We start from the raw sequence: 13,267 nt of genomic DNA, 5'->3' as shown, positions 1-13,267 counted from the left end.
CCACTGGCTGTCTGTTTTACGTGTGGTGATGTATGTTTCAATACTACTATCTATTCATTCACGTTCTCCTTCCCCCGCTGTCCCTAAGTCTGTTCTGTCTGCATCTCTGTTGCCGCCCTGCAAATAGATTCATCAGTACTGTTTTTCTAGATAATGAGTCAAAATTAATAGTTGATCGCTTGACTTACTATTAGGGTATAAAGGTGTCTATCTGTGTGATACTTTCTACAAGTGAAGAGACGTTACATTTGTACTCTTTATTCATCATTTTGAAAGCCTTGCTTTGTTTGAAAAAAAGTTTTTTGTACTATAGCTTCTGCTAGTTGATGAAAAAAGTTTTACAGTAATGATGTAGGCTTTTGTGTTGTAATCCTTCTGTGATGTTTTATTCTTATCCTGAGGACTTTTTTTGGAATTTTGTAAATTGAGACTCAATTATTTGTTCATTATACATTTCATATTCTTCATCTGAGCTGTAGTTAATGTGCCCTCATGTTCTCTGAATTCAGATTTGTGTGATTTGGTTAGACATTATGTAACCTCAAAACAGCTTTCCCCTGCTGCTAATGATTCCAGTGTTTTTCTTTTGAATTCAGTTGTATAATGACCTGTAGCTAGTCTGTTGTAGTTAGTCTGTTACGATTTGTAAGAATTGTATTTTCTTTAAAACAAACATTCTGTGTAATGATATGGTCCATTTGGGGCGTGTAATTGATTTTATTTTGGCATGGTTGTCATGCCCACGTAATGGGTAAGTGTAGATTATAAAGAGAGATCTTTAACATTAATTAGCATTTATGCCACTGCTTTTCATGGCAATTTTAGTGATTTAAAAATGTGAGAACAAATAACATCTATAGGTAGTTGAAGATTCACTTGTTATTTTTTTGAAACTTGGTTCACATAATGTTATTTTAAAGGTTGTTCACATCCATGCATGTATTTTATGCAGTATCTGCTGTGTAGTATTATACTAAATGAAAAAAAAATAGTTTATTCTGCTACTACGTTGGTGACACTTTTTTTACTCTTTCAAACGAAGAGTGTTCATACTTTTAAGGACTTTAAGAAACAGTTGTGCATATTATCAGTTTACCAGGAAGACCAAACATTCTTTTCTCTAATTAAACAGTTGTCTCATTCTAGCTGAGTGTTTGTGTTGTATAAGGCACACCTTATGCTCTTTAAAAGCATCATCTCATTAGCTCTTATGATATTCCTAGGCAGCAGACCTTGTTTTTATTCCCCTTTAGTAAATGAGGAAATTGGACTCAGGCCTGTTGAATAACTTGACCAAGATCACCAAAGCATAATAACAAAATAGGATGATAACTACTGCTTTTCTTAATGGGTTTTTAATTTTTGCAAGTCATCCATGCTTTATATTTCAAATTTAATAGAAATCTGCAGTTTCTAGGAAAATCGATGGGAGAATAATAGAGCAGAAAGGAAAGAGCATGGGCTTTGCACTCAGGATGGAATTCACCTTGAATGCTGGTTTTTGCCTTCTATTGGCTATGCCACTTGGGCCAGAGAATCTCCTTTCCTTATTGGTAGGGTTAGGACACCAAGTTCTACCTCATCAGTCTATTAAGGAGATGAAATATGAGATGTAGATACGTAAACCCCTAACAAAATGCTTTGGGCATAATAAATATTAGAATATAAAATAGCTTGAGATAATTTATTTATAGATAAATGAGAATATAAATGGATAATCACCAGTTTTAAAAACAGCTTGTTTTCTGTGTTGAGCTAATTTTCATCTTCAGTAGATCAAATGAACTTGGTTGATAGATTTGGTAGTTGCTTGCAGGTGGATATTGAATTGCAAAATCAATACAAATCATTGCATACTTTTTTCTTTATAAAAATTAAGCCAACAAAATATGCTTTAAAATACCACTAATGGATGTACTTAAAAGAGTTCAAAATCTTTTTTTTAAAATTAATTTGCATTTCCCCCCCCAGTAAGTTAAAGTTTTTTTATTAAGCATGATGGTTTTGAATAGGTCTCACGGAGCTACGCTGCCTGAGTTTGAATCCCAGGTTAGCTACTTGAAAGCTGTGTGACTTTTGGGAAGTAACTGCTTTGCCAGTTTTCTTCTTAAAAAGTGCAGATAATGGTAGCTCTTATTTCTTTGGGTGTTTGTGGCTAAATGCACACACATACACATTGTGAGTGTGTGTATTTATAAAATTTTGGGACCTGTGTCTGATATATAGTAAGTGCTCAATAAGAATTAGCAGTGTTTAAAAAAAAAAAAAGAATTCGCAGTGTTTATTATTACCAGAGGTTGTCAAAGATGTAGAAAATTTGACTGCTGCTCTACTCAGGGGCTCAAATTATTAATATATATTTGTGTCAGTGACATACAAATTTGAGGAAATGATTATAGCCTTATCACAGTGTCAAGAATGTGGAGATCATGAACAAATAAAGGATGAATTATTTTGGAACACTTTGATATATGCCCTCTCCTGTCACAGACAGCTTCTATCCTGACTTTAAAGAATGGTTATTACACTCACGCTTTAAAAAAATATTGTACCTCTTAAGTATATTCCAAACAATATGCTACAGTTTTGACTGTCTTGTGGACTTAAAAATGCAATGATATAGTAACTCTTCTTACTAAGCTCATTTTGCTTCACTCTGAAACTTCTCTATGTTGATACATACAGTTGCAGACTATTTTCATTGCTGTATAATAATTCATTGTATGGCTATATCCCATGATATCCATTCTTCTATTATATTTCATATGCTCAATATAGTCTAATATTTTACATATAAACAATGTACTTATATGTGTAAGTTTATAACTAACTTACATAATAAAATAGACCGATGCTAAATATATATGTCAATGAATTTTGACAAGTACGAATACCCGTGTGAGCACTACCACAATGAGAGAACATTTCTATCACTCCTCAAAAGTCACCTGTGCACATAGGTAGTAGATTATTCTATCACCTGCATTGGGCAACCGCTGATTTCACTGTAAATTAGTTTTTCCTGTTCTAGGGTTTCATACAAATGACGTCATACAGCAAGTAACGTTGTGTGTGATATCTTTTATTCAACCTGATGTTTTTGAGATGCATCCACGTGGCTGTATGTCAGTTTGTTGTGACTGTTGAATGTTGTTCTTTTCTGTGATTCTTCCACAACTTCTTTTAACTTTTGCATATTGACATATACTTGGGTGGTTTTTCTTGGGGCACATCCGACATGCATGTCTATTGAATATATACCTAAGAGTAGAGTTGCTGTCGTAGGATATTGCTTATGTTCCATTCTGGAAGGTAATACAAAGTGGTTTTCACCATTGAATGGTTATTATGCTCACTTCCTTTAACACCAGCAGCGTATGTGTATTCCTTTTGTCTCATACCCGCAACAGCATTTTGTTATTTAAAAAATTTTAGCTGTATAGGTGGGTGGGTAGTGATATTTCATTGTGATTTTAATTTGTATTTTTCTGGTGACCAGTGAAATTGAGGATCTTTTAATGCATTTATTGGCAGCTGGCCAGTTTCTGTCTTCTTTTATGTGGTGCCTTTTGAAGTCATTTACCCATTTTAGGCAAAGGGAGTGGTTTTGAATTGCTAGCCTTCTTTCACTCAGCATGATGATTCTGAGATTTATTCATATTATGTGTAGTATTAATTAATGTGAACATAACTAGTGAGTGCCCACGTCCTTATGTTACTTGTAGTCTTAGGGAAATGTTCAGTCTTTAATCACTGATGACAATTATTATTATTTTAATAAATGCCCTTTATTAGGTTGAGGAAGTTTTCTTCTTTCCAATTCCTAGTTTGCTTAGAGTTTTAGTGATGGATGGATGTTGAATTTGGCAGTTGGTTTTTCTGAATCTGTTGCAATGAGAATGTGATTTTTCTCTTTTATCTTCTTAATTTGGTGAATTATATTCATTTTTCCCTGTTAAATCAGTTTTGCTTTCTTGGGATAAGTTTCACTTGGTCATAATATATTATCCTTTCTATGTATTGTTGGATTTGATTTGCTAATAGTTAATGATTTTTTTGCATGTTCATGAGGAATATTTGTCTAACATTTATCTGTTGTTGTTTTTTTTTTTTGACTGGTTGTGTATCAGTAATACTGGCCTTACAGAATGAATTAGGAAGTCATTCTTCCTTCTCGCTTTTCTGAAAACGTTTATGTAGACTTCGTGTTATTCCTTCCTTAAATGTTTGGTGAAACTTACCAGTGAAATATTTGGGCCTGGAGCTTTTTGTGGGTAGGTGATTAATTGTTAAATTCAGTTTTCCTAATAGATCCAGGATATTAAGAATTTTTATTCTTGTGTCATATTTGATCATTTGTGTCTCTAAGAATTTTTTCATGTCATCTAAGTTATTGAATTTATTGGTAAAGTTTTTCTTAATAATCTGTAATTATCCCTCTTATGTTTGTAGAACTTGTAGTGATGTGTTCTCTTTCACTCCTGATACTGATAACTTGTCTCCCCTGTGTGTCACTCGTATTTTCCTTCTCTGAGGTTTATCAATTTTACTGGCCTTTTCAAAGAACCAGCTTTTGGTTACAGTGATTTTTAAATTTTTGTCTACAGCCTATTTCATTACTGTGTGTGTGTGTGCGCATATATATATATATATGCATATGTATATATATATATCTCTTGTAGTTATTTGGGCATAATATATTTAAGAGAAGTTGAGAACGCTGTCCTGATTCTTATATTTAACTGGGAAAATAGAACTCTTTCATATAGTAGCAGGTATTATCCTATTTCTACAGTGTTTTCCTCTGTCATTGCTGTTATGTTGTATTCTAATTAATTACCTGTAGTATCTCTTTCCCAAGGCTGTAAGATCTTTGAGAAAAGGTCTTACATATTTTCAATTATACTCTTGGAACTAGACAGATTTTTGAGTGAGTATTGTGAAGCTAAGACAAAAATGTCATAAGTACTTGAGCAAATATGTTCACTTACTTTTGTGAATTATAAAAAGTGAGAAGCAAATACTTGTAAAATCCATTAAAATCACTTTCTTTAAGGCTATTTAGAAAAGCGCATTTATGGAATCTGGCCATTGTATTTTATTAAAATCAAACTGATTTTTGAATATTGGTTTTTCTACCGAAGAGAATATATGTGCCTACAATTAATCCTTTACTCAAGATAGTAACATCTGGTTTACGTACGTGTTTTAATGGCTCTATTTTTCCCTTTGCTTTAAGCTATTTTCGCGAGAGAAGAAATGTTGCTACCTCAACTGGAAAATCTGTGACACAGCAAAGTGAGTCTCCTATTTTAAAGTCTGTAAATTAGTTAGTACTCATTTGATAGTCTTGCATGTATTAAAATCATGATCAAGAAGGCAGCCCACCTGTGGAATAGGGAGTTGTGGGAATAACCGTCTACCAGGGTTCATAGCACTTCAGACACTTGTAAAAGTGAATGAATGAAAAACAGTAATATACACGCAGACTCCTGGAAATTTGCACATGTTAGTGTAAGATTTTTTTCTACAGTCTTCGTTTATCATTAACCACAGTTGAAGACATTTAACTAAGTTATGTGGTTTCTGAGTCTGAACTACAGGGTGTATATTTATGGAAAGTAATTTTGCCATGGTAACAGGGAAGGGTGACATTCATAGCTCTGGTCAACCGCTCACTGACAGAGGCTTTTCTTTCTTCTTTTTGAAAGTTCTGCTTATGCAAGTTCAGGAACATTCTTCTCAATGCTAAGTTAGCAAGCACTTGGCTAGTGAGCCTTTAAAAGAGTTTGCAACAGCAGAAAATGCAAATGTTAAGAATTCTTTATTGTAGATCTGTGTAATTCAGGGATAGTGGAAATTCTCTTGAAATAATTTATTTCCAGGTATGCTAGCAGTTATGGTGTTAGAGGGATTAGATTAAGTGGATTCTGGCATTTTGAATGCTATTAACATCTAGCTGTCAGTGAACTTTTAATGATCATTTGTTGAAAATTACAGTAGAGTTAACATTAACTTTCTGCCATTATTTAGGAATTAGCATTATAAATATACTGTGACAATTTCCATTGTATGGGGAAATGTGTTTAGTTATATTAATGTGGATCTTAGAGGTTAGCAAGGACGAATATGACACATCACACTTGTGATACGTCTTAGTTGTGAAGTCAGGGATGTATACAGAAAGAAAACCACAGTTAGAGTTGATTTGGAGATAAGAATTATGAGCATAATTTGGATTCAGAAAAAAGCTGAAATTGTGATATTGTTATGAAATAATTAAATACATGCTTTTGTAAAAAAAAAAATTCACATTATTCTCATCTTTCCATCTCATTCTGTCATTCCCCCAAAAGATACAAATGAGGAGAATTCATCTTCCATTTTACCTTATGGAGAGACCTTTCTTTTCCAGAGACTAGAAAATTCCAAGGTTAGTCCCATACATTTTAATTTTTTCCATATTCAGTTCTTTGCTTTTCTGCCTTTACATGCCTCTTCATTTTCCTTTAAGCTGTTTGAAAAATGTGTTATATGGAAGAAAAATTTCTAGTCAGTAAAATTCTGTTCAGTAGAATCATGGTAAATTGATATCTTAAAATATATATCACAAAAACACATTTTAGTTTTTTAGGGATACAGATCAATGAGTTTTCAAAATTTACCACAAGCTACTTAAAAAAAAAACAAACAAAAGAAAAACCCCCATTAAAAAGAAAAGCAGACTGACAAAAGCCCTCGATTTTACTTTTCCTTATACCCAAATGTAGACTGACCTCTATTTCTTCTCCAGAACTTTTGCTCTTTTGGTATTTTATTTCTTGGTCAAGATTAAGTTGGAAGACAAAAAATAAGTGGGAAAGTAAATCAGTTTTTAGCATCTTATGTTCTTAGTTGAAAATAGGTACTAATGATTTAAATAAAATACTGAAAATGCATCAAAAGACTGTTTACTTTTGTCTTGCTAATTAAGTTGTTTTTGTTGAATATTGAGCTAAACAGTAGACATTTGTTTAATAAAACTAAACGCACATGCTGTGGATCTTTGTAGAATATTGTGACCCTGAAAAAAATATATATATATTCTTTTTTATAGAAGAGATCTATAAAGAATGAATTTTGGACCCAGGAAGAAACACTCAAAGGGGAAACAACTACTGAAAGAAACTCATTTTTTGTCAAATCAAGGTATGAGGGCATGATTGATAATGGTTAATTCTTTTGAATAGAATGTTATACACGATTCATTGTTCAACTCTTGTTCATATTATATTTCTAAGAAAATATATGTTGGAAAGTTCAAATCCTTTCTTTTGATAACAGCACTCATTTTAATAATTTAGAGTCTGTAAATTGATTCTATAATCTGTAGCACATTATTTTTGTCTTTTTATAATTGAAACCATTCTCCCCTTTTCAAAGTGGCAAATATGTGGTAACTATGTTTGCACTTTAAAGACAGGAAGTTACCTCAATGTGAAGAAAGGGGGGGCAATGCCAAAAATGTCGCTATGTGATGTACAGAATTTTTACAGATGTAATGTAGAAGCTGAGTGGTGATAAACAGCTTGAAAATTATCCAGTTATCTCTATCATTATCCAGTTATTTGGATCAACATGAAGTTAAGCAGAGTATGTAAGGCACCAACTTAAATTTTATTTTTCCTCTCAGTTTTATTAGCACTTGATATAGTGCATCGTTACCTGACATTTGTCTTCCAGTTTATCGTTTATTCTCAAAGGCTGACACTGTTGAGGGTTTCCTTAAGTTGGAATAAATAATTGAGTATCTTCATTAAGCATTTGAACCTATTACGATGCAGAATATGGAAGGAGCCAAGTTAATCCTTCTTGAAGGAAGCAGTGGGGGCTCAGTGTTGAGAAATCCACCTGCCAAGGCAGGAGACACAGGAGGTGCAGCTTCGATCCCGGGTTGGGAAGATCCCCTGGAGGAGGGCGTGGCAGCCCACTCCAGTATTCTTGCCTGGAGAGCCCCATGGATTCTCCCATGGACAAAGGAACCTGGTAGACTACAGTCCATAGGGTTACAAAGAGCTGGACATGATTGAAGTGACTGAGCCCTCAAACATGCACACAGGAAAGAAGTGGGCTTTAGAACTCCACGTCCAGAAGGATGTAATTTGACCCCTCAGTCTATCTGTTTCATTGATGAGCAAAAACTTCTTTGTACTGAGTTTTGTTATACATACATGGCTGAGCATGTCTGTTTTGTCATTCCTTAAATCTAGAGGAAAATAATCAGCAATTGTGATATTCCTGTAAATATTACACATTACACAGCTTTTACCTTCTGATATCCTGAACCTTTCTAATTTTTTATTAGCTACTTTCTAAGTCTAGTTTTTCCTCATCTAGTTTTTTTCCTTAATCGTGCAAAATAATACTAAAGATTTCACTTTGTTTTATCACACGATGATGGAGCAGAGGGTCTTTGGAGTCCTTTTGTGGAGAGGCAGAGAAAGGATGACAAGTGGAAATGAGATCTCCAGAGCCTCTCTCCACGATGCTGTGGTTCACGATCTTGCCTGTTACGTGGCTGACCACATACTGGTGCTGGGGAAGATGTTTAAGTTGTGATGCAGAGAACATGGCAGTCTCCATCCTTAGTACTTACTCTCAACTCCCAAAATAAACAGATCAGATTAAATGATACATAAGAGAAAAAAGACACTACTTGTAGTGTATGAATACATATTCAAATATGTCTTAAGATAATGAGAGAGTTCTATTCTTCTCAAAGAGTTTTAAAAATTATCCAGATGCATTAATTGAACTCAGATTTTCTTGGCCTTAAATTTCTGTAGTTGGTTGTTTATAAATAGAAAAAGTCATCAATGGCTTAAGTTACATATAGTACTAGGAAGTATTAACACCATTCTTTTTTCATTTAGCATATATGATAACAGGACAGAAAATATAAGTGAAGACAAAGTAGAAGATATTTGGATACCTCGAGAGGATAAAAGCAATCTTCCTATAGACTCTGCTTCAGAATCAGAGTATTCAACAGTAGAAGAATGCTTTCAGAGTTTAAGAAGAAAAAATTCAAAGCCATCTAAATCAAGGACCCAAAAGGCAGTGAATTTGGACCCTGTTAATAGGCACAGTTATCCACTAAGCTCAACAAGTGGAAATGCTGACTCACCAGTTATTTCCTCAAATGTAATATCTCCCTATGCCTGTTTTTATGGATCATCTACAAGGAAGGTTAAATCCGGATGGCTTGACAAACTCTGTCCCCAAGGGTATGTGTTCTTTCTTTTTTTCCTTAAGTGGCTTGTTTAAGAAAAAATTCAAGTGTATCCATTTCTAAAGCTGCTAGGTTGCTGTAGCTCCTCCCCACCCCACCCGTATGCATACAGAGTTTTGAGAGACTTGATAGCATTTTTGCAAATGCTGTTTTTTCAGATATATGAGGGGCATGTGCACTGTATGGAATTCTGGGCTAAAAGGTTCTGAAAGCAAATTAAAACTAGATGATTAAACATCTAGATCCTTAATGTTAGTTTCTAACTTTGCACCAAAATGCGCTATCCTGTGTCTCAATTTGTAGCAAAGAAAAACAACACAGATTGAGTTAGTATTACTCGGCCCACACTGTTTGGCTTTTGCTCATATTATAACAGTGTTCTGTTTGGGAATACAAGGCTTATTGTAGTTAGGGAAAAGTAGGTCATTGTTAGATTTTAGGCTTCACTGTTATAGATATATTGTTTTGAGTTTTGAATGTTGCACAAAAGGTCAGAGTCCCTTGAATATTATACTTTTAAAACAGATTTATCATTTCAGATATTGACAAAGAAACTTCTGTCCTTAAGCATTTTACAGTACTGAGAAATCTTTGGGGAGGGATTATGTTTAATTAGAATTGTTTTCTGAATTGTGAGTGTCCTTTTTAAATATTTACTGGAAATGTTTCTCATGAATTATTAACTTATTTTGTGATTAAGAAGAGATGGCAAAAATAAACAGAAGAACTGTACAAAAAAGATCTTCACAACTCAGATAATCACGATGGTGTGATCACTCACCTAGAGCGAGACATCCTGGAATCTGAAGTCAAGTGGGCCTTAGAAAGCATCACTACGAACAAAGCTAGAGGAGGTGATGGAATTCCAGTTGAGCTATTTCAAATCCTGAAAGATGATGCTGTGAAAGTGCTGCACCCAATATGCCAGCAAATTTGGAAAACTCAGCAGTGACCACAGGACTGGAAAAGGTCAGTTTTCATTCCTATCCCAAAGAAAGGCAATGCCAAAAAATGCTCAAACTACCACACAATTGCACTCATCTCACATGCTAGCAAAGTAATGCTCAAAATTCTCCAAGCCAGGCTTCAGTAATATGTGAACCGTGAACTTCCAGATATTCAAGCTGATTTTAGAAAAGGCAGGGGAACCAGAGATCACATTGCCAACATCCGCTGGATCATTGAAAAAGCAAGAGAGTTCCAGAAAAACATCTGTTTCTGCTTTATTGACTATGCCAAAGCCTTTGACTGTGTGGATCACATTAAACTGTGGAAAATTCTGAAAGAGATGGGAATACCAGACCACCTGACCTGCCTCTTGAGAAACCTGTATGCAGGTTAGGAAGCAACAGTTAGAACTGGACATGGAACAACAGACTGGTTCCAAATACGAAAAGGAGTACGTCAAGGCTGTATATTATCACCCTACTTATTTAACTTATATGCAGAGTACATCATGAGAAACGCTGGGCTGGATGAAGCATAAGCTGAATCAGGATTGCCGGGAGAAATATCAATAACCTCAGATATGCAGATGACACCACCCTTATGGCAGAAAGTGAAGAAGAACTAAAGAGCCTCTTGATGAAAGTGAAAGAGGAGAGTGAAAAAGTTGGCTTCAAGCTCAACATTCAGAAAACTAAGATCATGGCATCTGGTCCCATCACTTCATGGGAAGTAGATGGGGAGACAGTGGAAACAGTGGCAGACTTTATTTTTCTGGGCTCCAAAATCACTGCAGATGGTGATTGCAGCCATGAAATTAAAAGACGCTTACTCCTTGGAAGGAAAGTTATGACCAACCTAGATAGCATATTAAAAAGCAGAGACATGACTTTGCCAACAGAGGTCCGTCTACTCAAGGCTATGGTTTTTCCAGTGGTCACGTATGGATGTGAGAGTTGGACTGTGAAGAAAGCTGAGCACTGAAGAATTGATACTTTTGAACTGTGGTGTTGGAGAAGACTCCTGAGAGTCCCTTGGACAGCAAGGAGATCCAACCAGTCCATCCTAAAGGAGATCAGTCCTGGGTGTTCATTGAAAGGACTGATGCTGACGCTGAAACTCCAATACTTTGGCCACCTATTGTGAAGAGTTGACTCATTGGAAAAGACCCTGATGCTGGGAAAGATTGAGGGCAGGAGGAGAAGGGGACGACAGAGGATGAGATGGTTGGATGGCATCACCGACTCAATGGACATGAGTTTGAGTAAACTCTGGGAGTTGGTGATGGACAGGGAGGCCTGTTGTGCTGCGGTTCATGGGGTCGCCAGGAGTCGGACACGACTGAGCGACTGAACTGAACTGAAGTCTCTCCTGTTTAAGTTGATGTCGTATGCGTCCTTATGTTGTGCTGGTTTTCTCTACTCTTCCCTTGAAAAGATGCATCATTTCTAGAAAGCATTGTTTTTACCTAAAATAAATATTAGCAAAAAATTTACCAGAATTAGTTGACTAATGGGAGAAGGAAGAATATTTCTAAAGAAAGAAAAAAAAAAATGGTGAGGTCTTTTGTGGTTAGCAGTGATATAGTTAATATTTCAACAAAACCAGATATAGACCAAACTGAAGCAGAGTACTTCTTAGTATCAGGTATTTTTGTCTCCTTTCTGGTTCCACTAGGGTGACAAAATAGTCAAATGTGTCCGTTTTCATCAATCATCGATATTATTGGTAAATGCATAGTCAGATTGCAAAGGTATGAGTCATTACTCAAATATACGCCCTGGTGGAATTGAAGCAGTGAGCTGGAATAGTCTCCGATCTCTCATTTCTGTAGAACTTAAATGATTAGGGAGATCCCAGCCCTCTCTAAGCATCACTGGAAGATTTAGCAAAGTCTTACAGAGCCCCCAGCAGCTGTGGTTTCCTGTGTGATCTCTGATGGCACCTTGCTCTTGACAGGATTAGTATGTTTACGCTCCAGGCACCTGAGAAAGCTTCACCATTACTGGTCACCTCTGGGACAGTTAGAACGTTATGTCTCTCTTTATCAGAACTCTGACTTTCATCCTTTCTATTCTGAACCAGCCTAAGGTTAGAGGCTGTAATTTTTTTGAGATTTTTGTTTTTCCATTTTAGGGAAAAATAATCGAGTTTTCTGACTTTAGAGTCTTTTCCCAGTAGACCAGGAGGCAGCTAGGAAAGTAAACAAAGGAGCTTGTTCTCACCAAGAAATTTGAAAGCTCTTTTCTATGATTATATTACGAAAACTTAAGAGAAATATGTGTAATTGGCCAAGAAGCCTGTGTTTATTAGACCATGAGTAGAATGTCCATTTTTCCTTTTTCTAATTAGACTCTGTAGGCTGTGGAAAGAGCGTTTGATGCTCATTACTTAGACAAAATGATGCCTATCCATTGCTTACACAGAGGTTGCTGAGCTTTATCTCATGGCCACGCATCTCTTTGGTGTAGGTGGCAGTGATTTTGATGGTGTTCTAAATTCTGTAGAGAAAGTATTAGCAGCCTTTTTCTGTAAAAGCTCAGATAATACCTACTTTAATCTTTATAGCCGTATGATGTCTGGGAGCTCAGTAACTCAGCCACTGGAGCATGGAAGCAGCCAGAGCAAAGGTGTAAACTGATGAATGAGGCTGTGTTTCAATGAAACTTTATTTATAAACACATCTAATGGGCCATGCTTGGCTTCTGGGACGTAAGAGCGTAAAACTGATTCAGTGGTGTGGCTGAAAGCTCATACCAGCTTCCTCCATCTCCCTTGGGCCCCCTGTTGAAAATTATAACCTAGATCATAGAAGGGAAAAGCTGCTTTATTATTCTATCAAGTCTAGATCTAATCAGAAGCAGAATCCCTCTTTGAGGGCCTTTGCACTTGTTCTTCTTTCATCCCTGTGTGCTTATAGCCAGAGAGCAACATGGCTTATACCTTACCTTCCTCAAGGCCTTGCTCTAAGGTCTCCTTTGCATTGAGGCCCTGACACTAAAGTTAATATTTTCACTTCCCCCTCTCCCACCACCCCATCGCTCCCTTAAC

At 35.8% G+C, this 13,267-nt stretch overlaps 1 protein-coding gene across 3 annotated transcripts in view; it reads left to right on the top strand.

Moving 5' to 3' along the window:
- Positions 1-13,267, top strand: part of ARAP2 (ArfGAP with RhoGAP domain, ankyrin repeat and PH domain 2) — a 186,389-nt gene that overhangs the window by 20,054 nt on the left and 153,068 nt on the right. For all 3 annotated transcript variants that reach the window (XM_043871270.1, XM_043871268.1, XM_043871269.1), the window contains 4 exons: positions 5,240-5,298; positions 6,357-6,433; positions 7,097-7,188; positions 8,913-9,266. In XM_043871270.1, the coding sequence (XP_043727205.1) occupies positions 5,240-5,298; positions 6,357-6,433; positions 7,097-7,188; positions 8,913-9,266 (582 nt within the window). The remainder of the gene's footprint in view (positions 1-5,239; positions 5,299-6,356; positions 6,434-7,096; positions 7,189-8,912; positions 9,267-13,267) is intronic.

This window comes from Cervus elaphus, chromosome 17, assembly GCF_910594005.1.
Source record: "Cervus elaphus chromosome 17, mCerEla1.1, whole genome shotgun sequence".
NCBI classification, from domain to species: Eukaryota; Metazoa; Chordata; class Mammalia; order Artiodactyla; family Cervidae; genus Cervus; species Cervus elaphus.
Note: the sequence above shows the minus strand (reverse complement) of the source record. Positions and strands in the feature narration are given on the sequence as shown.